Below are 27,239 nucleotides of genomic sequence, written 5' to 3'. Positions count from 1 at the left end.
ATACCACCAATCGCGAGATCTCGTTGAGAGCAATCCGTTGGTTTTTTCCGCTAAGCTCTACGACCTTCCGTTTCGAAACGCCAGGGGGGGGGGTCGTAACAACCCCCCCCCCCCTGGTCGTTCGTGTTATGAGAAATGGCCTGGTCGTGCGAGGGTTAAAAGAATGGATCCTTATACCTATAGTTACGGGATATAATGTTTCATCAATAAAAAGACTTTCACGAAACTTATTTACAAGCTCTTAGATTTTAACTGATGGTATTTTGTTCAAACAGCACAAAGCATGAATTGATTGTATTCAAACATGCTCAAGAATGCCGAATGAGCTATATCTTGACATTATATCAATAAAACATCACAGGTGCAATATAGGACAAATACGATGAAACACTAACAAATGGGCGATGAAACTGTCACCACGAAATAAGACAACAACGAACAGCCCGTACCTATGCCCACTTTTTCGATATTTGAACCACCTATCCTTCTTTGAACGCTAAATAATGGTACGAGGTGTTGCGTACTATTTTCTCCGAATTCATTGAGACATCCAGGTTACTCAGCCTCCGCCGAGATAACACAGTCGTTGGGGAACTCCTTGGCCAGCTTGTTGGCCTCCTGGAAGGCACAGCTGAAGGTGCCCTTGCTGGCCCAGCACTGAGCGAACTCCTTGACGGTGATGGCCCTGAACTGGCCGGCGCGGGTGGCGCCCTCGCCCTTTCCGCAGGCGTTCATCATCTTGAGCACGTGGACGGCACCCGGGCGGCCCCGCGTGATGGACGCCCGCAGCTGGTCGAAGTCGATGGACCCGTCAGACTTGGTGACGTCCTGCAGCAGGCAGGCCAGCCGGGCCACGCCGGCCTCGTACAGCTGGTACGGGTCACTGCCCTGGTAGAGTCCGGCGCCGCACTCATCCAACGTCCGTCCGGTGACGCGCTCCAGAATGGGCTTCAGCGTGTTGGGGCTCAGCGGGCAGCTGCCGGAGAGGAAGCGGGCCCTGCGCAGCGCTCCCTCCTCGTCCAGGGCGTCTCGCTCGTCCTGCTGGCGGTCGCAGTTGGCGAACAGACTCCACTTGAGGCAGCCGTACGAGTAGACGGCGGTCTGGCGGCCGGTCAGTCCCGGCGCCGCGAACTGCCGGCACCGGTCCATGATCTGGGCCACGGCGTTGTTGTAGGTCCGGTCGCTGCTGTAGCTGGCCATTACAGCCATCAGGCCGTCCACGTCAAAGGAGGAGGCGTCGGCGCTCAGCAGGCCGTTACTGTGGAAACAACATCATTTTGACTGTTATTGGGATTGGAACATGCTGACTACAACTGATGGCAGTAAAACATATGAAACACTCCCTACTACATCAAACAGGCAAAGCCACCAGTCACGAGCTGGTTGCTGGTGACCAGCTGCTGACCTGCCGGCGAAGCTGTTGTAGAAGAGGGCCAGCAGCGGCACGCCGGCGCACTCGGCGGGCAGGCTGCCGGTGGTCACCCTGACAGCGCTGGCCGACGCCAGAGGCACCGTCTCCGACGCGTCGAAGTCGGCGGGCAGGCACTGGCGCGGGCCCAGCGTCTGGAAAGTCGGCTGCAGCTGGTCGGTGACGAACACCGAGCTGTCGGCACAGCCTGCAGAAGGGACGGCCGTCACACGCGCGGGACTCGAAAGTCAACGTGTACCAGGACACAGCGCGAATGGTCACAGCGGATGCATGAATAGCATGCAAATGACGGAGCTCAGCCAAGTGATTGTGATTATTTATTTATTTAATGAGATGGAAGCGATATGCACTGCAAAAGGCATTGATTACGAAAAACACTACATACCTCAGCGTAAAACTGTGTGTGCTTAAAACAGATGTGTGAATTAAAATAAACCTACCTCCGTGGACTGCAAGCAGCCCAACAAAAGCACCAATGGTAAGGCCCATCAGAGGTGTCATGATGCTGCCTTTGCTGCTGCTGCCGCTGCTGCTGCCGCTGCCGCTACCGCTGCCGCTGCTGCAGTGTGTCTGCTACCAAAATCTATGGCCTTTTTATTCCACCGCTCGTCCTTCCCTGCCCTCCACGGATGACTGCACCAGATAAACCGCCCCGAGAGAGCACCTGCACTTACCGTTGTCGGCATTCCTATGATCTATCAGGGTCCATCCCTGCCCTAAAATGTGCATACACCTGACTGGGAAGTTTTTGCAAGCTAGCTTCATTGCAAACTGACTGGCTAACAAGCCGGGTTGCAATTCACCTTGGGACATTCTCATCAGCGTAGCAGTCAATATATTGGTCGTTGGGTTGCCTACACAGATACCTGTCTGATTGATGATGGTTAAGGCATGCCGTTTTCTCTCAGTATGACATGGCAACTATTCACATGCATTACGGGATTTTTTTAGGAGATGATAACTTCTAGAAGCACTTCTAAATTGACGCCTGGGCTAGCTAGCAACACTCCGTGGAGAAGGTGCCGTGTATCCCATAAACAAACTTTGAGGTGCCTATTCAGTTTCAGCATTTGCAAGTCCCGAGCCGAGATCACAGGGTCGTTAGTCATTATACATAGATATACCTACCTGCTCGTGTGTTCAGGCTCTGATATCCCGCGCCCCAGTGTCAGTCTGGATTTTCCACGACCTGGTGTGGGGGGTGTTTGAACACCCCCCCCCCCCTTCTAATTCGGCTCCTGGGCCACGTAGCGACACTCAGTAAGCGGCAATCGAAAGAACGTCAAAATAAGGACGAAAACACTTCGGTCATTTTTTGGGTCAGGTCAAAGGTCAGGTCACCAGAGGTCACCAAAGGTAAAATGTTGACTATTTCAACATTTTGGAAACTGCCAACGGCTGTCTCGGGAACCGATAAAGCTACAGCGCCGCGGAAAAGCGCATTCGATAGCCCTTTTACAGACCTTTCTGATTAATGTTCTCAGATTTGACCTCAGGTCAACGGTTTAGCCTCCAGAGGGCAAAAACTAAAAAAATAGCTGTTTTTACGAAAATCTTTTTTTTTTTGGCGATAACTTTTGACTCAAAAGAGCCATGACATTAATTTTGCCAGCATCGTGTTCCTCTCGTCGAGACGCGTCGAATGAATTATAAGTTGATCTTGAAAAGTCAACTTGAAAAGTTGACCTCAGGTCAAGGTCATGACCTGACCGGAAAAGGTCATGTTGCATATCAGTCGATCCGCAACGTCGAGCCGAACACATCTAAGGCATTTTCAGCGCTCTAGCACGCCTCTATCAAAAGTTATTAGCGAAAAACTTGCGAATTAGCGATTCTGTTCGTGACCTGAGATGACCTCGGGGACATAACGAGGGGTCACAGTTGCCATTTTCCGGTTCAGTGTGTCAATTCTACCTACATCTCGATGTTTGAGAGTGTCTAGAATAGCGTTCGTGCAAAACAGACGCTTTTCAATTTTCTCCCATTGCAATGGGAGTCAATGCATTGACTTATGGAGAGGCCGCAAAATTGACCTGACCGTAGGTCACTGATATCAAAATTCCGAGATATACATTTTATAGATAGGGGAGAGTGGGGCACATTCGTGCAAAAAATGGATAAATCCATATATCTGTTCGTCGGTTAGTGCAATGGCAAAATTGTTGATTGTAGTATGGGAAGGAACTATTGCAGATATTTTTCCTCTTTAAAAGTTATCCTCTAAAGTTATCGCTTCCATTAGAAAAAAATGACTTTTAATAACTCTGAACGTTTGCACGAAACTGCCCCAGGTATGGGGCACATTCGTGCAAGGGGTGGGGCACTTCCGTGCACCCTGCAAAGTTCGAGGAATTACCGGGCATTGCCAGAAATTTACCAAAAGAAATTGGCAGGGGGTCCTTTCACTTGATTCCTTTCGACAAGAATGCATTGCTCAACATATGTAGAAAGAATGGGCTGGCCAACAAGAATGTGCCAACTGCCGGCCATCGACCCGCCTCCGTGACCTCTCCATGAGGTCACGTGAATTACTTGTCACGACGTCGCAAGCAGCCCAGACGTAGTCAGGCGAGCGTCACTACTACAGATAAAGTCATAAATCGCAAAAGCGGAAAAAATATGGAGGAATGTGCCCTAGGCAGTGCGTACACGAACCTGCCCCACGACGTTATTTGTAATATATTTCAAAATTTCTTATTGAAAAAATGACAGTTTTTCAACAAACAAGTTTGAAGCAGTTCCGGGAATAAAGTGAGCTTCTTCGCCCCCAATTTTGAAAAGTTAAACCACATTTCCGAGTCAGGATCACGAAAATGGATGATATGAGAAAAGTTTGGAAAGCGCACGAATATGACAAATTTGCGTTTTTATCAAACATGACAGTAGGTACAGTGTTGTCGTTTACAGTGAACGAAGGGCGGCAATGATAGACGTATTTTCATAATTTACCTTTAGCTCGTGCAGTCACTCGTCTTCCCATAAACTGCTAAAAACGAATGTGCCCCATGCACGAATGTGACAATTTCTCAGCAAAATTAAAACTTGATACCCTTCTCTTTGCAAAAGACTTAAACAAGCATCAAGGCACACAAATCACCCATCACCTTCAGACATTTATTGTAGAGACAAATCGGTTTACCAATACAACATAACTGTTTAGTTAGTGCATTTAAGTACCATTGATATTAATGCAACACACTGCTTACATAACACTACACTACATTACAAAACACAAAACATGACACTATGACGCAAGCTGGCCCGATTGGAGTCGTCCGTCGCCTGGGGCCGGGTACTGTCTGCTTTTTTGGCTCGGCGGGTTTCGGGCGGGGTCGACGCTTTCTGATACTTTGGTTTGGTCATGTGTTCTTTGTTTAACTTAATTGGAGAGGCGCCTTTGATTTAACCCGCGCACCGACGGGGGGGGGCGGATATCCGCCCCCCCCCCTGAGGTTTTTCGCGGATAGCGAGAAAACCGCGGCGCGTAGCGCCGCGAAATTTGGTATGACTATTCTCTCATCAATTTTACACATGGTGTGCAAGTTTGAACCTCCTAACTTTTAAGGTCAGGTCACCAGGTCACTTTGAATGACCCAACCTCAAGTCACTTTTTTGCAACTTTGTCACCGTGCCAGAGCTACAGTAGATGTCGGAGGCCTTTGAAAGTCGCAGGATGTTATTAGGTCATTAGTAGCTACAATTTGTATATCTCGGAATTTTGATGTCGGTGACCTAAGGTCAGGTCAATTTCGCGACCTCCCCATTATAAGTCAATGGGGGAAAAATCAACTCCCTGTTTTTACCACTAAAACGGGTCGGAATGGCCCCATATACCATACGTGACTTCACATACGATCAACCTTCACTACCTTGAGGTCTGTTTTGCTGTTGGGCAGCTGTAAGGTCATGTGACGTCATCAAAGGTCACCAAAGGTTTTTTGCCAATAACTCCTTACAGGAACAAGATACAGCCGTGCGGATGGTTTCATTGTGTTCAGCTCGTCAAGACGCATCGAATGATATACATGATGACCTCGAGGTCACGTGACCTGAGGTCAACCTTTGACCTTGACCTTTCGAGGTCAACATATATATCATTCGATGCGGATTGACGAGAGGATCACGATAATGCCCTTAGTTTGTTCCTATCTTGACTACTTCGAAAGTTATTCGAGAAAAACCCTCTCCATATCTAGCGCCGCCATTTTGACTTTTTCGACCCCTGTGACGTCATCTTTGACCTGACCTGAAAATGACCTTAGTAAAAATTGTAGACCTTGTCCGTGCGTATCCGATGCCGTTTACCGCTTGTCGCTATCTTGCTTCGTTCTCGAGATCTCAGGGGGGGGCGGTCATCCGCCCCCCCCCGTCGGTACTAAGTTGGCGCAGACCCCCGTCGGTGCGCGGGTTAAGCTTTTTGCTTTTGCGCCAATCCTCTATTGTTTTGTTCGTTGTTCTTGTTTACATATGGAAAAAATACAATGAACTGAACTGAACTGAATGTGCCCCACTCTCCCCTACTGTTACCCTCATCAGTCACTGAAAGTTTCAAAGTGATCGGTCACTCGGTGTAGCTATAGCAGACATTGAAACTTTTTATGAGGTTAGGTCACTTCAAGTGACCTGGTGACCTGACCTTGAATGACCTTGGTCTGAAATTTTTACATCATGTGTAGAATTGATGCATGATAAGGTGTACCAAAAACGGCGGCGCGGAGCGCCGCCGATTTTGAGATATCTGCGAAAAACCGCAGGGGGGGTGTTCAAACACCCTCCACACTTGGGCGCGGGATATGGTGAGGAGTTTAGTCCGCAGAATGAACTGGCAACTGGCAAGGTCTTTGTATTGACTGATAGTGTTATAAGGTGGACTGGATAAACCCTTTGAGGCATGGGGGATCGCTTATCATTTCGAGACTGTCTGCTAACATTTCGCTATCTGACACCTATTGAAAATCTCGCTGAGGCTCTGTCAATGTCTACCCTAGTGCCCTCCTTGATCTGAGATGTATGTACCTATGCACCTTTGCCTAATCTAGAAGTGAAATGACGAGACGAAATTAATTAAAAGAACTTACTTGCTGATTGTGATAAGCCGACTACGCCTAGATATTAATTCATTAGGATTAGTTAAAAGAAGAAGGAGTGAAAACTAGGGCTGCTGCACGCTATTACAGAATGTGGAAGATGCACATCCGGGATGTAGGATCGCAAAGAATAGCAACCATGCTTGAAACGTCAATAAGATTATGGCCTTAGGTGGTGCATCATGTTTGCAACAATGTTCTCACGACGGAGCCCATTGTTCGTTTTCGTTGACACCCTGTAATTAGGCGCCGCTGCAGAGACTGCCACAGCCGTGTCGGGTGTGCCGAGAGCGGCGCCTTTGCTGGGGTGACCACGTCGCGACCTCTGACCTCGGGCCGCCGCGGGTGTGGCCGGACGGCGTGATATACCTACCCGGGTGCCGCCTCAGCAGCCATCGTGGTAAGTTTCCAGACCAGTGACCGTCGCTACGAGTCATTGACACCAGCCCTTTGTCCTTCCTTCATGACCGGTGATGGGTACCTAGTATCTAATGAACGTAAATCGGTTTCCTGATGCTGTTATTGGATTCATCGATCTGGAACAATTCAAGGACAATACGCATGGGTGGGTGACACATAAAAACAGTGAATTTAGCTTTTAGGAAGCGCTGAAGGCTGGTGCTCACAACATTCAACAACCGTATCAGCCTCGCGCTTATCTCCCGTAGGTATTACCCGGTAACGATGTTATAAACGATAGGACCAAATTAGGATTATGTTATAAACGTAACGTAAAGACTAAATTAGGACGATGTTATAAACGTAAGGACTAAACTAAGATAAAGTTGTGTGTGAACCAATTATACTTTATGTATTTAAATCACAAAATAATCATGGCAGCGTCAGTTGACGTAGTAAATATTCAGAGGTCATTGAATGCTCATGCAGGTTTATCCAATAGAATTCGGTCGAGTCACGCTGAGTAATCGCCTGAGTACCACAGTAGGATTGCAGGAGTAATTGATCCAACACCAAAGCATCTAGGTTATATTTCCGCCATAGACCACTATATACCACTAACGGTATATAGTGGTCTATGTTTCCGCTTATAAACTTTGCAAGTTAAACCTCAAACATTTTAGGTGAACTGCAGTCAAACCTCTCTGTGAATCGGCAATGTCCGAAGTCTCACCCAAGTAGATCGTCCCGAGTAGGTTCATCACCTCAGCTATGGTAACGGGGAAGGGAAGCGCGTGCGGTGCACCGTTCCTCCGACCGTTGAACGTTCCCGGATCCTGGAGCGCCGGTTCACGGTCGAGGTCACCGCCGCCCTCCCTGCGCAGCGCCGCGGGCGAGGTCAGCCGTCCGCCGGACCGCCAGAGCTCCACCCCGCGGCGGCCGGCCGCGCGCGTCTCCACCCCCGGGCCGCAGACGCCCTCCCCGCCCCTCCCCTCCCCTCCGCGGCTCCCCCACTGCGTCCAGCGTCACGGGAGCTGCCGCGTTACCAGCCGGATCTCACCCCTCCCCACCGGCGACCAACGCCCCCGGCTGCTTACCAACAGCCGGAAAACAAGGCCGGCCTTGGCGGAATCCCGGAGCAGCCGAGATGGGAAGAGCGGCGCCGGGTGTGTGATTCAGTGCACTGCGCACAGGCCGCCCACCCTCCGCCCTGAACGGGCGCAAATGCGACACGACCTCCCGTGAGGCGCCGCGCGGCGGACCGCGTTGGGGTAGGACGGACCGTGGCTTCAGCGGATTAGCGGGCTGCATTCACACAGCTGCAGCTCTCGGGCTGACGGGAACAGAGGATTATGTCGTCTCTGAGCCGCCCGCTGGTGACGGTGTGCATGCCTGTGTGATGAGTCTACCACAGAACAGCTGCACGGATAAAATACAAATACCAATTGAGTCTAGTGTCCATACTTATCTGATGAGTCCACCGTAGAACAGATACAACTAATGATTGTGTTAATTGTAAATGTGTCCACTGCCAAAGAAAGCACTCCCCGGTATAAATACGCATGCTCGCAATCATGATCAGTGGACCGTGCCTTTAATTCGTTTATCGCGGCATAATGTATGCCGGAAGTTTCTATTTTACATCGAAGTTAGTACAATTATAAGTTCTATTCTGCGAAGATTCGGCCTCAGCACACTTGGAAAACAGCCGAAGTTGAGTGTGGTGTGCGCTGGTGCAGTCTCCACTGGTTGGTGCTTCTGACTTGTGTTACATTGAAGTCACCAGGGCACGGAATATATAGTCTACGACATGGAATGGACAGGAGCTTTGATTAGCATTGCCACGTGTGTAACCAAAAATCAAGGATTTTGCCGGATGAATATCCGGAGATCCGGAGGATGCGGATGAATTTCTTTCCACGTGGGTTTACATTTTCATATATTTTCTTAACATTTCATACATTTTTTCTTAACAATCGTCGAATGATTCGTCTTCAAGGGCCGGGGCCAAGTTGTGACTGTGACTTTGAAATGGTAACCGTATATTTTATTGGAAACTCTTAGCACACATTGTTACGGGAGCATTTGTACATATTCATTGCATTAGAGTTTTAACATTGGTCTAAAATTAAATGAAATTCGATGAAATTCGTCTAAAATTTGATGAAGATGAGGAAGTGCGAGCACTCGCGCTCTGCTTTCAGGGTCCCAGGACTATATATGGCCTTGGTCCCAGGGCGTATCGGTTCCTACAAAAACGGTACCTACGTCCTTCCCCATCCTCGAACTCTGCGGAGGAAGATGGAAAAAAATACAGATGCGACCTGGCTTTCGTGACGCTATCTTGGCTCTCATAAAAGAGAAGTTCGCCGGAGCAAGTGCCAAGGACAAGCTGTGCATCATTTCGTTCGACGAAATGCAGCTGAAACCAAGGTTGGCCTACCAGCGGGGTGATGACGTCATCGAGGGCTTCACTGATCATGGCTCTCTCTGCCGCGCCAATGCCTGCGCCGACCACGCCTTGGTCATGATGGTGCGGGGCGTCAGTGTCACCAAACGCTGGAAACAGCCCATCGGTTTCTTTCTGAGTTCCGTAACGACCAAGGCGGTTGTGCAGCAGCAGCTGTTAACACAGTATGTCCAACGTGTAACAACAACAGCGGGATTCACTGTGCTAGCTACAACTTGTGACATGTCAAAGAACAACCAGGCGACCTACAGATTGCTCGGAGCTGCGGAAACCCCTAATTCAATATACCCTGCGGAAACCGGCTTCTTCACCGTGGACGGGCACGAGGTTGCTGCTCTGTATGACGTGCCTCACATCTTCAAATGCATACGAAATGCATTAATGAAATACGATATTGAAGTAGACGGTGAAGTAGCCTCTTGGAGTCATTTAGAAACACTCTACGCACTGGAATGCGCTTCTTTCCCACGGGCTGCTCCAAAACTAAGCCAGAAACACATCAGGCCAAACAGCTTTGAAAAATGAAAGTCAGCTATGCCCTACAGGTGATGAGCCGGACAGTAGCACCAGCAATCACATTGCATGCGACCCACGGCAAGCTCCCGCGCACTGCACTCCCGACTGCTACTCTCCTGCTGCGCCTCAACGACCTGCTCGATGTGCTAAACTCTTCCGCCCGGTTCGACCCCTGCTCAAAGCGACGAGCGATATCCAGCCTCCATCCAGCAACGGCGGGAGAACACATGCACTTTCTTCAGGAGAGCGACGCCTGGCTGCAGCGGTGGACGGTCGGTGGCGGCGCCAGCATCGACTCCATTCGAGGACTGCGACAAACGATAAAAGGCGTGGTGAAAATCTGGGACTTGTGTCAGGCTGCTGGGTGCACGTTCCTGTGCACTCGCCGCTTAAACCAAGATCCAAGCTACTGAAAATGAAAGAGTTTATCTGGGCAAAAATATATATTATAGTCCGTTTTTCTTAAGTTCGACCCTCACTGTAATCATCTCTTTGAACACAGCACGAGAATTGCTAGCTGAATTACTTAGAAAACTGGCTGGCGCACATTGATTTCACAGACGATTAATTTCACTCAAAAATATTTCTTCCCAGGGGTGGATTTTTATATTAAGTTGGGGTTGCACGTGCAACCCCAACTTTGAATTGTGCAACCCCAACATCGGTTTGTGCAACCCCATCTTTACAACTGAAAGAAATCGGCGGGCGACTCGAATGGTGCCGCCCCCATAACCCTGAGCCATCCCAAAACTCTATGCCACCCGTCGACTTGGCACCATCTTTCAAAAGAGCCCTACCCATCATGTAGGCAATAGTCACCCCTCAACTATGTAGTAATGTTGCCGCCTCCTCAGACCTCAAATGTAGGTGCCGCTCCCTCGAATGTAGGTGCCGCCCCCTCGAATGTAAGTGCCGCCCCTCGAATGTAGGTGCCGCCCCCTCGAATGTAGGTGCCGCCCCCTCAAATGTAAGTGCCGCCCCCTCGAATGTAGGCGCCGCCCATTAAATGTAGGCGCCATCCCCTCGAATGGAGGTGCCACCCCCTCGAATGTTGGTGCCGCCCCTCAAATGTACCTAAATGCCGCCCCTCGAATGTAGGTGCCGCCCCCTCGAATGTAAGTGCCGCCCCCTCAAATGTTAGTGCCGCCCCCTCCCTCGAATGTAGATGCCGGCCCTCCTCGAATGTAAGTGCTGCCCCTCGAATGTAGGTACCGCCCCCTCGAATGTTGGTGTCGCCCCCTCGAATGAAGGTGCCGCCCCCTCAAATGTAAATGTCGCCCCTCCAATGTAGGCGCTGTCTCCTCGAATGTAGGTGCCGCCCCCTCAAATGTTAGTGCCGCCCCCTCGAATGTAGGTGCCGGCCCTCCTCGAATGCAGGTGCCGCCCCCTCAAATGTTAGTGCCGCCCCCTCGAATGTAGGTGCCGGCCCTCCTCGAATGCAGGTGCCGCCCCCTCAAATGTTAGTGCCGCCCCCTCGAATGTAGATGCCGGTCCTCCTCGAATGTTGGTGCCGCCCCTCAAATGTACTGTAATGCCGCCCCTCGAATGTAGGTGCCGCCCCCTCGAATGTAAGTGCCGCCCCTCAAATGTTAGTGCCGCCCCCTCGAATGTAGATGCCGACCCTCCTCGAATGTAGGTGCCGCCCCCTCAAATGTTAGTGCCGCCCCTTCGAATGTAGGTGCCGGCCCTCCTCGAATGCAGGTGCCGCCCCCTCAAATGTTAGTGCCGTACCCTCGAATGTAGATGCCGGCCCTCCTCGAATGTTGGTGCCGCCCCCTCAAATGTACCTAAATGCCGCCCCTCGAATGTAGGTGCCGCCCCTTCAAATGTTAGTGCCGCCCCTCGAATGTAGATGCCGGCCCTCCTCGAATGTAGGTGCCGCCCTCTCAAATGTTAGTGCCGCCCCCTCGAATGTAGATGCCGGCCCTCCTCGAATGTAGGTGCCGCCCCCTCAAATGTTAGTGCCGCCCCTCGAATGTAGGTGCTGGCCCTCCTCGAATGCAGGTGCCGCCCCCTCAAATGTTAGTGCCGCCCCCTCGAATGTAGGTGCCGGCCCTCCTCGAATGCAGGTGCCGCCCCCTCAAATGTACCTAAATGCCGCCCCTCGAATGCAGGTGCCTCCCCCTCGAATGAAGGTGCCGCGCCGCCCCCTCAAATGTTGGCCCCGGCCACTTATGCATAGGTGTCATCGGTCATCCCATAAAATGTTGGTGCTGTCCCTTCTAATGTAGATGGCACCTCCTAGGGTGTAGTTGCCGCCCCCTAAGGCCTAGTTGCAGTGCAGCCCCCTCAAATGTAGGTGCCACCCCCTAAGTGTAGGTGCCACCCCTTGAAATGAAGGTGCCTTTCCCTCACGATAGATGCCGCCGCCCCCATGCGTGGGTGCCGCCCCTCAAGTTAGGGTGCTGCCCATTAAATGTAGGTGCCGCCCCCTCTAAGTGTAGGCGCTGCCGCCTCTAGTGCAAATGCCATCGCCGCCCCCTCTAATGTAGGTACTACCCTCCTCTCAAGAGCTTGAGCTGTCACAAGGCCGTATAGAGCTGTCGGACATGCAAAAATGACCAGTTAAAAAAAAAATGTGGATTTCGATTCCTGGTGCGCCGCTCACGGCTCAGTGGGGGGTGGGGGTGGTGCCCAGTGGAGGTCGCAGGGGGGCATCAGGGCCATGCCCCCCAAAGACAAATCAGGGGCCATCATATAATTTGCCCCCTTTAACAACCGATGGGCCCCGATGGGCGTAGGGGCCCTGGCTCTTACCCGATTGTCACGAGGCTCAAGAAACCAACGCCAGGTATTATGTAACAGCCCCCATACCGGTCTTTGAGTATCCTGACTTCTGAGGGCGCTTCAGTGGCCTTCAAGGGCCCACCTTGACCGATGAGGGCCCACATCGACCGATGAGGGTTCACTTCACATCGACCTCTCAGGGCCCTCCACTGGCCCTTGAGGGCCCTAAAGCGGCATCAGGAGTCCCCCAACCGGCCTTTGAGGGCCCCACACTGATCTCTTGATGGCCTCATTTCTGTCTCTGGGGTTCAGGACTGACCTTTGGGTGCCGGTCACTAAGAGCCCGCATCGACCTCTGAGGGCCTCAAACTGGCCTTTGAGGGCCCTGTACTGGTCTCGAGGGCTCCCAAACTGGTCTTTGGGGGTCCACGCCTCTAATGGCCTCATTTCGGGCCCGTACTGACTTCTGAAGGCCCGATGCCGATCTCTAAGGGTCCACATCGGCCTCTGAGGGCCCTATGCTGACCTCTGGGGTCCAACACCGACCCATGCTGGTCTTTTAGGGCCCCACACTGACCTCTGAGGGCTCCACGCTGGCCTGTAAGATACCTGTAAGATAGGTAAGATACTTTGTACTGGTCTCTGAGGGCCTCACACTGCCGGTACGGACCCACGCTGGTCTTTTGAGGGTCCAAACTGGTCTCTGACGGCCCAAACTGGCCTCCTAGGGTCCAACACCGTGGCTCGGATGGCCCAATTTCTGTCTCTGGCGGACAACGACTAACCCTTGGGCACTTCTGAGGGCCCGTACTGGCTTCTGGAGGCCCGATGTCGGTCTCTTAGGACCAACATTGGCCTCTGATGGCCCATCCTGGCTTTTGAGGACACTCTGTCCGGTCTTTTAGGGCCCCATACTGACCTCTGAGGGCTCCACGTTGGCCTGTAGAAATCACACTGGCCCCTGAGGACCCACGTCGGCCTCTGATGGTTCCAAACTGACCTTTGAAGGCCCTGTACTGGTCTCAGAGCCCAGAGGGCCCTAAACTGGCTTCTAAGGGTCCCAATCTGGCCTCTGAGGGCTCCAAACCGGCCTCTAAACGTCTCACACCGGTTGCTGATAACCCCATTTCTGTCACTGACACCCAAGGCTGGCCCTTGTCCCTTGGGTGGCTCTGAGGGCCCTATGCCGGCTCTGAGGACCCATGACAGTCTTTAGGGGCCCTGTGGTAGTGTGCTCCTCGATTGTCTCCCTAGAGCCGCCTCTGCGATGACTTGCCCGCCGGCGCACGGGCCGACGGCTGGGGTCAGCGGGCGCGGTTGGAATGTGGACCAGTCTTGTTCGAGACACAATGAAAGCGGGAGCCCTACTGTCGCTTATAACAGGCCCCACACTGGACTCTGAGGGCCCCAAACTGGCCTCAATGGGCCCCAGCCGGTCTATGGGGTCTCTACACCGCCACTGATGGCCCTATTATGGTCTCTGGGGTGCCAGGTTAGTCTGGTCCCTGAGGGCCCACATCGGCCTCTGAGCCTGGGGGCCCCATACAGGCCTTTGAGGGCCAATACTGGCCTTTGAGGGCCCTACACCGACCTCTGAGGGCCCCGAATCGGGCTCCTCTGAGGGACCCACACTAGCCTCTGATGAACCCACTCCGGTCGCTGGGGGCTCAAGATTGAACTTTGGGTGCCTCGCACTGGGCTCTGAGGGCCCACATTGACCTCCGAGAGCTCCACACTGGCCTGTAAGGGATCATATTGGGCTGGCCTCTGATGACCAACTGGTTTTGGAGGGCCAGTACTGGCCAGTGGCCACTCAGGGTCCCAAACCGGCTTTTGAGGGCCATAACCGGCATCTGATGGACCGAACCGGACCCTGGTGGCCCAAAACAGGCCTCAGAGGGCCCCGCACCAGACTCTGAGAGTCCCATCTTTAGTCGTCTCTGGGGTCCAAGGAAGAACTTTTGGCGTTTCATGCCGTCCTCCAAGGTTCCCTGTCAGTCTCTGTTGGTCCCCATGTCGGAATTTCGGAATTTGAGGGCCGTTATCTCGTCGCAGCGGGCCGGCATTAAGGTCTAATACCATATCGGGGTCACATCGGTTTCTGAGGGCCCATGTCTGTTGCAAAGGGTCCCTGGTCTCTGATAGTTCCATTTAGGTCTTTGAGAGCCCGGGCCTGCCCATCATAGGCGCCTCATGCTATCTTCTTATTCTCTGCCGATCTCGGAGGGCCCCTGTCGATCTGTTTGGCTCGTGCAGGTTTTTAAGGGCCGCTGCTAGTCTCTGAGAGCCCCATGTCGTTAGTTGTGTCTATTTTGGGTCGCATTGGCACCACACATGTCTCTTAGGGTCCATACCAGTCAAGGGGTCCCACATTGACCTCTCAAGGACCAACGCTGGCCTCAAGGGCTCACACCACCTCAGAGGTTCCGAACTGGCCTTTGACGACCCCGCACTGGCCTTTGATGACCCCGGGCCCGCACTGGCCTCTGATGGCTCGGCAGGTCTCGTACGACCCACGTTGGAGTTCAAAGACCCATACTGCTGTGCGAGGTCTCACCCGGTTTATGAGGGTCAGTCTCAATACTGGCGTTAAATGATCTTACGCCGGGCTTATATAAGGGTCTCATACTGGTTTCAGAAGTTTTCCGCTACTTACGAAAAACTTCAGGGGGAGGGGGACGGATATTCGCCCCCCTCCGCGGTACGCGGGTTAAGCTAACACACCGCCCCCCAGCGAGGGTCTACAGGGGCCCCTTTGCCAATTCGCCCCCCCCCCCAACGCCAAGTTTACGACCGTACCTGGTGGCGCCCACTTCCGGACTATTGCGCCCCTCGGAACCGCTTTGGGCGCCCTTTCAGGGCTGTGCAACCCCAATAAAAAACAAAAAAATCCACCCCTGTTTCTTCCTGGCTCTTATTTCCCAGACTCCTAGCTCGTATTTGTCTTTATATACAACCCCACAAGGATAGACATTTGGTCAGAAATTATAACTGAACTGATCATTAGATCGCACGGCGTTTAACAGAACGGTATATCATCGGTGTTTAAAACTTATTTGGAAAATATTATTAATGTCTGCAGTACAATGTGCGCTAACCAGTTTTCTAAGTAATTCAGCTAGCAATTCTCGTGCTATGTTCAAAAAGATGTTTACAGTGAGGGTCGAACTTAGAAAAAACGAACTATAGGCACATACACGGTGCCTGTGTACCAACTTATAATGAAGGAACATTATGACAACGTTTGAAAATTGAAACGTTTAACACAACCCCTCCTCTAAATGCATTTATGAAACGTGAGTGGGCCAATAAAGGCAACTAGTTTTAACTGTAACAAAAAAGCACTTCTGGGCACGTAAATGGGGTAAATGTGGTAAAATTCACCACCCCATATCGCCTCTACCGGAAACCCGTTTTAACCCCCGAAGGACATTGGCAATAGAGCAGGATCGTTCATGTTTATCAAAACAGCCGGCAACTTTCTATCGCAGCGAAAGGTTGGCTAGGACGAGAGTCATTGCTTTCACTGACTATGACAAACCTACTCGAACGGATTTTCACCTAGGAAGTTACCAAACGAATGTTGAAAAATACATCAGCACCATGGAAAAAACCTTACCCACCATCCTCAGCAACGCCGCCTCCCGCCGGCGTCCACCGGAAAAGGGCGGCAAACGAGCGAAGTTTAAATTGTCAGAATTGAGTCCAGACAGCAACACCTGATTATGATTAGAATAAAATGCACCTTCTCATATTGCCCCGGTACCCCGTTATGCCCCACCTTCCCCTATTAGTTATAGGTCTGGCAACTATACTTTCATCCTCGTAAAGGAAGTAACCACAGCGAATCCGCACGACTAAATCATCAGGTCGCCAAAAACTCGGCAGTTACAGGAAATCTCGATCTTGTCCATTCCATGTCGTAGACTATATATTCCGTGACCAGGGCATGGTCGCTAGCTGCTGTGTATGGTGCACTGGCTTGCGTATACGCAAGCCAGTGCACCATCATTCACATAATACTTTAGATTCTTTTCTATGACTGGGCCCTATTAGAGTCATATCGTTCTGCTTCTCATTCGCGTTAGAAATCAGTGTCTCCACTTCATGCTAACATCACTGAGCTCATCAAAGCTGAGTAAAAAAATAAAAACAAAAAACATTGACATTGCACCGCATGACGCGTGGTAAATGATTGCCCGTAAGTGCCTTTCGTCTAAATAGGGGATTAAATTTGTTGGAACATTTTTACATCGTTTATTATATAAAGGCTGTAGGCATTCTAACGACATTTACATACTTGATGTATCTGAAATGATTGCATGCTTGCCTTGATTGCAGTAGGTACTTGGTCTTATCCAACTTTCAATATTAGGCTGCTTTGTTAGTTGGCCGGTAACGACAAGGAGCCAAAATGAGTCGAAGAAAAATTTACATGAAAGTAATAGCCAATACCATTAGCATCCGATGAGATAACACTATTATCATCTCATCCATGCCATTAGCTTACGGCATCTTACGGCTTGTATGTAAACCGCTGCATCAGTGTTGTCCACTCCCCTCCGAAAGTGACAGTTTCGTCATGGCTGGGGTGTGTGAGACCCGGAGCGTCTTGTCGCGCTATTAGCAGTCATTTGGCGGTCGGCTGTGTAACGCACCACCCCTCCGTCCACCGGGAGGTAATTTGAGCAGCCGGTGACATTCCCGGCGCAAGGCCGCCGCAGGTGATGACGTCATAGGATCGCCGTCACCTGTCACCGTATCGTGGCAGCAGTGCTTAGACGTTTCATAACTTGTATATATAGAGTGAAGTGCCACAAGATAAAGGCAGAGAACATCACAGCTTATGTATGCATAATTATTTTTATATGCGTCAATAAAAAATCGCATAACATGGAAATAGAAACAATGCACAGCCATTTGCGGTGTATAGAAATGAATATAGTTTTTTCCGTTGTTAGGCTAGATGCTCTTCAATTCTGCCAACTGTTTACGGCTATTGTTGGTCCAACAATATATGTATGTAACTGTTTGTTGCCCTGATGGCGAGTCAGTACATACCCATTGAGCTCTCACCGACGTTGATAACCACAACACTGAACAGGGGATGCTCGGTATGACTGTGTAATGGGTTCGATATTGACTTGCATCTCCGTAGTAAGATGATTCGATATTGACTTGCATCTCCGTAGTAAGATGCATGTGAGAAAATAGGCCGCGTGATGCTAATGAAAATGAATGTGGCTGGCGATCTCGTGGAAATTGGAGCTTCACATTCTGGAATATATAACGATCGTGTGAAAAGTATTTTACATGACTATGATGATTTAACGAACGATTAAGCATAAATACCGACTCGAGACGAACCCACTTCAACTGCTCCAGCTCGGGACGATGACTAGCTTAGCTGGACAGGGATGCTCGGTATGAACGCTCCAGTTCGGGACACTAGCCGCGTTTACATAGGGCTAGTTGCCAGATAGTGGAATTCCACTAACGAGACATTTTTTCCACTAACGAGACATTTCAGGCACCTTCAGATAATTCTGACGACCTATCCGGCCAGAAGGACCAAACCGATTGACAAAAATAAATACATCGTGGCGGATGAATACTTCAGGCCGAGACATAGTATAGATGTCGCAACTCGCGGCCTTCCCGGCAGTAAGGGCGAGGTATAGATGACGCTTCTGCAGCAAGTCACTGGAACGTGCGAGTCGTGGAATCCTGGAATGGAACGGAAGATACGGAACGGGGGCTTCTTAACGGAAGCTTATTAGTTTTATTTTCATTTAAGAATTGATTTCGTGCGCTAGGGAAAGAACATTGTCTTCTTTTTTCTTACGTCTGCACCCCCCCCCCCGTCCCTTCCATCCTTTGGATCAGCCAGTGTGCAGCAAGAGGTTTCATCGGAGAAAAACAACAAAGAGCAATCCTCCCTGAGCCTGTCAGGTCAGAAATAACCTGAGCATAGGCGGCGGAATGGGGAGGGCACCGGGGCACCGTGCCCCCCTTTGATTTTGGCATTTTAACATTAGCCCTATGGGCGCTGCATGGAAAGAATGGGACCAAAAGTCGGCGGTGCCCCCCCCCCCCAATTGAAGGTGCTCCGCGGCTACTGAACCTGATGACCGTTCGTTATGCCCTACTGCCCACGCTTCTTAAAATTTCAGTAGTAGTCAGTTATCTGGCCAATGTTTCCGTATAGGGGTTGGCAAACACAACTGAGCCTCGTGAGTGGGATGAGTACTGGACACAGAAGTGGACAATCTGTTGGCAAGGAGCCCGCAAGGATAATATCTCGAAACTCAGGACTACGTATACAAACACTTTAAAAGCATCTAAATCTATACTATAATCGAAAGCCGCATTGTTGTGAACTACCGGCACGTGCGTCCAATCACCATCAAGAACGGAAGTCCGACCTACAGCAAGCACGACAGTCCGATCATAGATGTATTGAAAAATAACTAGCAACTTTAAACATCGCCTTCCTCAGCCACGCTCTACACCGCATCACATAAGAAAACCGCCAATATCGATTACAAAACACACATAAAGGAATTTCGTAGGTAGAGATCAGAGGAATACTTCACCTCCTTTATCTGGCGCGTCAATAGGTATAAAGTAATCTTTGGCGTCTACGCACTAGCAACATCTATAATGCAAACAGCAGTTCAGAAACCATCCACTAAAATTGCAACAAGGCAAGGGTTGGTCAAAATAAATTATAGTCACCGTGATAAATAGCAGACGAAATACAGAACAAGCAAGCACAACAAAGCATTCCACACTCATTTAGACTGTACCTACAATATGCCTACATAAGACATTGCAGCAGTGTACAAGGGAAACATTCTTTAAAGATGCTAACGTGAGGAGTTTTAAAAGTTTGGTGAACATAGTTACGAGTCACTGCACAAGAAATTTCGCGGTCGCCAGCCGGCCCAGGCGAAAGAGTCGACGGAGACGGCGTCAAACAAACCCGAGAGGGGGTAGTTTCATCCGCATCAGCGGAGGCGCTCTCTCTGTTAAGGTCGTCAGTTACCAGCCGCAGCACCCTGCTGGCGATTTGATAGCTGCTCTCATTCTCAGCTGGCTGAGCGCCATGTGCCGGGTCATCCGGCTCCATGATTTCCCCTTTCATTAGCAGCTGCTGTTGTAGTTATTGTTGTTGCGTTCCTTTCAGCTGCTGCCGCAGCATAGCCGTACGGTTCTGGATGGTTCTCACGGCGGCAGCCAGGGTCACCAAATCCGTCTCCCCGTAGCCACACCAGACTCGGGAAAATGTACCGAGATGTACCGAGCCAATGTTGCAGCACTCGCGGCATTCATCGATAGGACTCCGCCCAACCCAATGTCGGCACTGGCAGGAGCCCGACCAGTGGTCCAAACGAAACTGATGAAAATCGACAGCTGATGAGCGGTCCTCCACTGACGCCGGACGGGTGGCGACGGCGCGGCCGGTCCTGGAGCTGGAACAGCAGAATGGACCGGTCGGGACACGCGGCTCATCAGTCCATTCGTCCTGCTACTCCCCGTAGACCCCAGCTCCTTCGCTGCAGGTTCTCGCGTCTGCCGACCGGTCCGTCCACACCCACGCGGCTCGATAGGGGAGGGGATGGCAGATATCATTACGTCGCTTGAAGCAGTTCAGCTGCCGAGGCTCTTTGTCGCAACGCCGCCAGCGCCACGCATCGCAGCAGCACATACCGTGGAGTGCCAGCCTCTTCGCGGCAGACGCGGCATCGGGCAGCAGGGCACTACACGTCGTTGAATTGTGGGCATCCGGCCTCGGGAGGCGGCCGATGCAGAGCAGGTACTGGCGGATGTCGATAACGACTGCACGGTCGGCCTCCAGGACGGAGCCAGGACAGCGGTCGACCCATATCGACCGGTACCATCCGTCCGGCCAGCTCCGCTGCCAGGCGCGCGCAGCGTCGCGCGCGCGCCTGCCTTGCAGATAGCGCCCACGTCAATCGGCGCTACCGTTGGGATAGACGGCGGTCGACCCATATCGACCGGTACCATCCGTCCGGCCAGCTCCTCCAACACCGCTCTTAGGGCGAATAGCTCGCCGCGCGTGCTAGAGCAGAGGGCGCCTGCCGCGACACGCACCTCTCGGATGTCGCGGTTCGGGGGGGGGGGGGGGGGGTGGCCCCTCCTCCTCCATCTAGCACACCATCGATGGCGGAGCTGTCTGACCAGATCAAGCTCGCCTCAGACGGGAGCTCCGCCAGACGACTTTCCGCCACCTTGGCTCGCCAGCCGTCGCGCCCAAACTCGCTTCAGGCCGTGAGTCTATAGCCGGCGCGGTGGCGTGGCTTCGCCATGGTAGCCTTGGGCGGGTTGTCCTCAGAGAACGCATTCGCATTGGCGAGGAGGCGAGCAGCGCCACGAGTCCTGAAAAGACCAAACAATATCAATAGACAATCAAAACTGTAAAAATTGGCATTAACTGCGCAACTGATGTTTGCTTGTTTGTTTATTAGGGTTTACGGGCGCTGCGGTGGTCATTTTGCACCCATGAAGCTGTTCTGGTGAACCTGCGCAACTGAGCAGTGATCATGCTATAACTTATGTTTGGCGTAGTACCAGGGTTCCACCTAAAATTTCGGCGCACGTCAGGTGTAACGTCACATGCGACAAATTCAGCGCATGTCAGTTGGGCAAACTAAGGCTGATGGAATAACATAAAACGAGGGCACCAAAAATTGATCCTAAATGACCATACTTGGACATTAATGCAGACCCTCTCTGTATCACCAATTGTCAGAAAACAAGCGGTTTCAAGGAGCGTTAGAGAGTCATGAAGCCAGGATAAAACACAGTGCTATTTTCTAAAAACAGTTTTTACATGATAGAGTTAGGCAACTCTCTCTCTCTCTCTCTCTCTCTCTCTCTCTCTCTCTCTCTCTCCTCTCTCTCTCTCTCTCTCTCTCTCTCTCTCTCTCTCTCTCTCTCTCTCTCTCTCTCTCTCTCTCTCTCTCTCTCTCGTCTCTCTCTCTCTCTCTCTCTCTCTCTCTCTCTCTCTCTCTCTCTCTCTCTCTCTCTCTCCTCTCCTCTCTCTCTCTCTCTCTCTCTCTCTCTCTCTCTCTCTCTCTCTCTCTCTCTCTCTCTCTCTCTCTCTCTCTCTCTCTCTCTCTCTCTCTCTCTCTCTCCTCTCTCTCTCTCTCTCTCTCTCTCTCTCTCTCTCTCTCTCTCTCTCTCTCTCTCTCCTCTCTCTCTCTCTCTCTCTCTCTCTCTCTCTCTCTCTCTCTCTCTCTCTCTCTCTCTCTCTCTCTCTCTCTCTCTCTCTCTCTCTCTCTCTCTCTCTCTCTCTCTCTCTCTCTCTCTCTCTCTCTCTCTCTCTCTCTCTCTCTCTCTCTCTCTCTCTCTCTCTCTCTCTCTCTCTCTCTCTCTCTCTCTCTCTCTCTCTCTCTCTCTCTCTCTCTCTCTCTCTCTCTCTCTCTCTCTCTCTCTCTCTCTCTCTCTCTCTCTCTCTCTCTCTCTCTCTCTCTCTCTCTCTCTCTCTCTCTCTCTCTCTCTCTCTCTCTCTCTCTCTCTCTCTCTCTCTCTCTCTCTCTCTCTCTCTCTCTCTCTCTCTCTCTCTCTCTCTCTCTCTCTCTCTCTCTCTCTCTCTCTCTCTCTCTCTCTCTCTCTCTCTCTCTCTCTCTCTCTCTCTCTCTCTCTCTCTCTCTCTCTCTCTCTCTCTCTCTCTCTCTCTCTCTCTCTCTCTCTCTCTCTCTCTCTCTCTCTCTCCGTTTACCATTCGCAAGGCCAAAAAGGCCAATTGGTTTTGAAAGACATTGGATTACAAGCTGAGCATTTTTTACTTTATCATAAAATGTTAAACCTGCGTGTAGATAAAGTCTGAACGGTGGTTTGTAGGCTGATAGGTTGGAGGTTGAAGGTTAGTAGGGAAGGTAAGGTCAGGATAATTTCTGCTTTTTATTTTCATTGGACTTCAGTCTTCATCAACACACGCATCAAAAATATCATCTATTTGAGCATCTTCAAGCCTCAATATACAAGTTGTACCACAAAAAATTAAAAATTGATGTCATGCCAACATATGGTCATGATTTTTACCACCAGAATTGAATTACATGCCTATTGATGCTTTACCTAATATTTTGAAGCATGAAATCTGATTAACCAAACATTTTTTTCTTGTGTTGGCAGTCTAAAATTTGGCTGGCTTGAGCGCAATGCTATTGCTCTAGCAGAATCTCAAACGGATGTCTACCAAGTGCCACTCCCAAGAAAGTTTTTCAAGATTCTAAAACCACAAACTTTGTTGCTGCCTGATCGTGTGATGGTAAATCAAATGATAGCACTCCGTCTGAGGCCAGTTTTACAAACAGAAAATAGCCACCTGCCGGATTATTTTGCCTAAAGGCTAATTCACATTTGGAGTGTAGGTAAATGGTGTAGCCCTCACTGCTTACATGCCTATCACGTTTACCCTCTGTATGTTGTACCTACGTGGAATGGATATATGAAGAGAAAAATTCCAGGCAGCTATTTTTGTTGGTAAATCGGGTAAAGTAAACCTGGCCTCTGAACAAAAATTTGGACTGAGTGAGATGTCGGCTCTTTGGTGGTTTGGATAGGAGTTGATGATTTTAATTGAAAGATTAAAAGGAAAGGGTTTCAAGACAATTGGCATGACAAACCAACACCTTACCTGCAGTTCAAGTTTGTCGATTTCTTCATCAAAATCTAGTCTTCGTCTAGTCCACAAATCAAGATAAAATTACTGGATAGGTACAACTTCTTCTTCTTCTTCTTCTGCACCTTACCTGCCACCCCCTACACTTCTACCTTATTCTGATAAATATCTTAACATAATTTTCACAAGAATGCCACTCAACGGGGTAGATCTAAAAGAGTGCAGGGCTTAAGTTTTGAGCTACAGATTGGCTACAGAGTTCTCAGTGATTTTGAGACACCCAATATGTCTTTGGCACGCCGTATTTGTCTCTCACCGCTTGCGAATTCGGCGATATGATTGGTCGAAGGCCGAGGCTATGGGTCCAAGAAAAGGCCAAGATTCCTGCCAAGATTCTTACAGATAGCCAAGGCCGATGACTGACGTGACTGACGGCATGTTACTGCCCTTGGCATATTGCCAATGCACTGCTCCGTCATATCGGCAGTGATGTCAACAGTCATATCGGAAGTAATATGGTAGCTATACGCAAAAACCATTTGGTGTATGGCTACCATATTTTTCCGATAACGAGACATTCTAGATCAATCTCTCTACTGTTGGCGACATCTGCTTAGAAATCCCAAGACCGAACGCAAGCACATAAAAGTAATGCACTCTAAGGATGCGTTCGAAATCTGGGAAGTGACGGATTTCATTCCTCAAGGCTCAATGCGTGTCCCAGCGTTCCCCATGCTGTTTGTTCCGCCATCTATTGCCATGTTTCGCATTCGCACTTCATGAATTCACCACCCCGCCAAGTAGGTTGGTATCAAGTTGGTATAGGTGTCGCATTGCTCTGGTCGATTAGGCTGAGCCAGCTGTCTGGAGAGTGGAGCCGATCAAAAAAAAAAAAAACGCAGAAATTCAAAACACCGACTCCAAAGCAATGGCAATTGGCAGCATGCATATCATTAGAGCGTAATTCTGTCGTGATTGCGTCAGAAGCAAACATAATGGCAAGAGTTTCTTGTGTGTCGGTAGGCGCGTGTGGAGTCGCTGGACCGACCGGGGTCGTACCCAAGGGGGGACGGACGGGGACGGGGTGCGCCTCCCCCCTAGGGGTTTTCAGGGCCCATGCTGGCAGAAGGCCAACGTTGGCCAAAATCACGTCGGAGACGAACGAAATTCATGGGAATCCCCCAAAAAATCACGTCAGGACTCAGGACAATCAAGGCTCTCCGACTCGCCTGCCACCTAGGGCCCTTCAATTTACTGCGTGGGGCCTCCTGTGAATAACCGCCAGTGTCTGTGTCTGACCACTAGGACCCTGGACCCCTCTGACTCCTCGGGTAGAGGGCCCTCTGTAGGTAGGAGGCTCTCTCTACGGGATTCCTCCGCTCCCCCCCCCCCTCGGCCAAATTCTAGGTTATACGTGCCTGCGCTAAGCCGGGGTCGGAGAGAGGAGTTGACGACCGAATGACAAGGAGTACTCGTCCTGAAAGTAAACATTTGGAATATAAACAATCCAAAGCTGTTCAGTATTTATATCATTCGAGAGCAGTGCCTTCAATTTGGATACACTTAGCATTCATTTCCCACACCCGTGTACACTCCACGAAGGCTTCTCCGCTGCGGACTCCCGCTTCCGCCGATGCGTCAGTTCTGTTATGGTCGGTAGTGGCGATTAACACGGCGATATCCTTGGAGCGACACAGGACGACCGAAACACGATGGCGGCGACCATGGAACTGTTTATTTTTTATGTGCTTCCATATGACCGGGGGGTGAGACCAAATGAAGGGAAAGGAAAACGTGCCCCATCACAACAACCCCCCCCCCCCTCAAGACGCATGCGTCGGTACAAGATACGCATTGCGTCTAACACATAAACAAAAATGTACACCACACACGGTGTGGACGCACGAACTCAGTCGTACGTCTAGTCCGCCCAGCGCACGGTCAGTCGGGCCGGACGGCGACGGCGGCGCGTCCCACGGCGCACTGAGCTGGGGTCGTCGGCGCTGTTCCGCAGCACCGGTGGTGCCGGCTGTCCGTCCGCCGGCGCAGCGGCGGCGGTCTCCTCCGTGCCGTCGGGTGCCGAGCTCGGAGCGAGCTGCTGCCGGCACCCGGGTGCAGGTGTGGCGGCGCCCTCCGAGATGAGAGATCTCTGGGGTCGCAGATAGCGCTGGTTCCGCCAGTAGACTCGGCCACTGGGCAGCCGGACCAGGTAGTCGCGCCGCTGTCCGACCGCCGTGATGACGCCGACGCGGTCCCACACCCCCGACCGCGGGTCTTGGACGAGCACACGCTGACCCATGGTGAGCGCGCTGTGCTGGCGGGCTGTCGTGTCGTACCGCTCGGCTGTTTCCTGTTGCTGCGCGGCGGCCCTGGCGTCACAGTCGTCCGCCGCCCGCTGCCAGCAGTCGGCGAAGGCCCGGTGGTGCGCCGGCACTGCCGATCTCAGCGGGTGGCCGAACAGGACCTGAGCCGGAGAGCGGCCGTCGGCGCGCGGCATGTTGCGCAGCTCCAGCAGCCCCTGCGCGTAGGCGTCCGTGTCGAGCTCGCCGCTGCTGGTCGCCTTCTGGATGAGCCGTTTGGCGGCCTTGACCGCCGACTCGGCATGCCCATTAGACTGAGGGTAGTGCGGTGTAGAGATCTGGTGCTCCACTCCCCAGCGGCGCAGAAACTCTCGGGTGAGCCGGGCGGTGAACTGGTGTCCACCGTCTGTCCGGAGGGTGGTGGGCACGCCGGTGGCCGCGAATATCTGGCGCAGGCTGCAGACCAGAGGCCAGTTTTACCAACAGAAAAATGGCAGCCCGGCGCAATTTTTCTGTCAAAAACCAGCCGACGAGTTTCACCAACCAGGCGAAAAAATATCCGCCGGCGTGAAAAAATATCAGCCAGAAAAATAGCCAATGAGTTTCACCAACGGCAAATGCGGCATTAATGGAGTGTTATTTTGCGCCATTATTTGTAGAAAAACAGCCCAAAAAATAGACGGGGGACCCCGTCTATTTTTTTTGATGTCGTGTTGGAACAATTGGCCTCATTTGTTACTAATTATCGTGATTTGCGCTTCCCAGTTGATATAATAATTTAGTATCATTCATGGCCAATTTGTAAAGCATCTGGGCTTCAAGATTAGAAGAGGAATACTGATGATATTGCGTAAAGAAAGAGCCTTTGTCACCAGGCAGGACCAAAAGGAACCAACAAGACTGGTGTTTGGTGTTGTGGTGTTAGTTTTTTCGTTTATATTATCTTTTTGCTACAAGCACCCAACAGCAAGATGATAGCACATTATTAACTAGTGCCTAGTGGTCAGCTTACAAGTTCATTGCTTGTGCGAGCCGCACGGAAGTGGAAAATAATGATGGAAGATCATTTTCGAAAATTGAAGGTGCTTGAACAAATGCTGGAAGGAGAGGCAGAGAGGGTAGGCTCATTGGACTCAAGATTTTAAATAAATATGTCACTGTTTTCACATATTCAGCTACATTTGACAATGCAAGGCGCCAACTACTGATACCACTACTACATTTGGGTGGAACTTACTTGAGCTGTGCGGAATAGGGAAGGTGCAATTGACATGGCTAAGACCAAAATGGCAAGATTTTCAAGATCAATGACAGTAAATTTAAAAAAGAAATTGAATAGCATGAAAGAAATGTATAAAGGCTTGTTTTTGAAGCCAAACGTGCAAAGTTTGCATGGTTGCGAACCCGAACAAACTTGCTGTCATAAGATTGTGCCACTGAGCTCAGCAAGTCATGCTGCCAATATTGAAGGAAAAGAAAATAATAGTAATGTTGTAAAATTTAAATGAATCCGTAACTGTTGTGTGTGCACTGTGCTGATATTGAATGCATGTGTATCTTGCATGCATGAGTCATGCAGGGATCATGTTAAAACTGGCTGTAAGTATTGTGAGTTAGTTTTGCAAAATTGTGGAGGCACCAGGCAAATTGCGGCCGA

The 27,239-nt window shown here is 50.9% G+C and overlaps 1 protein-coding gene and 1 long non-coding RNA gene across 2 annotated transcripts; both read right to left on the bottom strand.

Moving 5' to 3' along the window:
* Window positions 1-279: 279 nt before the first annotated feature.
* LOC122372123 lies at window positions 280-17,143 on the bottom strand. Its single transcript, XM_043349003.1, has 4 exons — window positions 17,139-17,143; window positions 7,649-7,791; window positions 1,406-1,616; window positions 280-1,258 (listed from the first exon to the last, which is right to left on the bottom strand). The coding sequence occupies exons 1-4, from the start codon at window positions 17,141-17,143 to the stop codon at window positions 556-558; spliced, it is 1,062 nt and encodes a 353-aa protein (XP_043204938.1). The 3' UTR covers window positions 280-555.
* A 1,927-nt stretch (window positions 17,144-19,070) lies between these two features.
* On the bottom strand, window positions 19,071-23,759 carry LOC122372116. The gene is made up of 2 exons (XR_006254824.1): window positions 23,298-23,759; window positions 19,071-21,031 (listed from the first exon to the last, which is right to left on the bottom strand). It is a non-coding gene; the product is annotated as an uncharacterized LOC122372116 (long non-coding RNA).
* Window positions 23,760-27,239: the final 3,480 nt, after the last annotated feature.

Source organism: Amphibalanus amphitrite, unplaced genomic scaffold, assembly GCF_019059575.1.
Source record: "Amphibalanus amphitrite isolate SeventyFive unplaced genomic scaffold, NRLGWU_Aamphi_draft 001319F_arrow, whole genome shotgun sequence".
Classification (NCBI taxonomy): Eukaryota; Metazoa; Arthropoda; class Thecostraca; order Balanomorpha; family Balanidae; genus Amphibalanus; species Amphibalanus amphitrite.
This window is presented reverse-complemented; position numbering and strand designations above follow the sequence as displayed.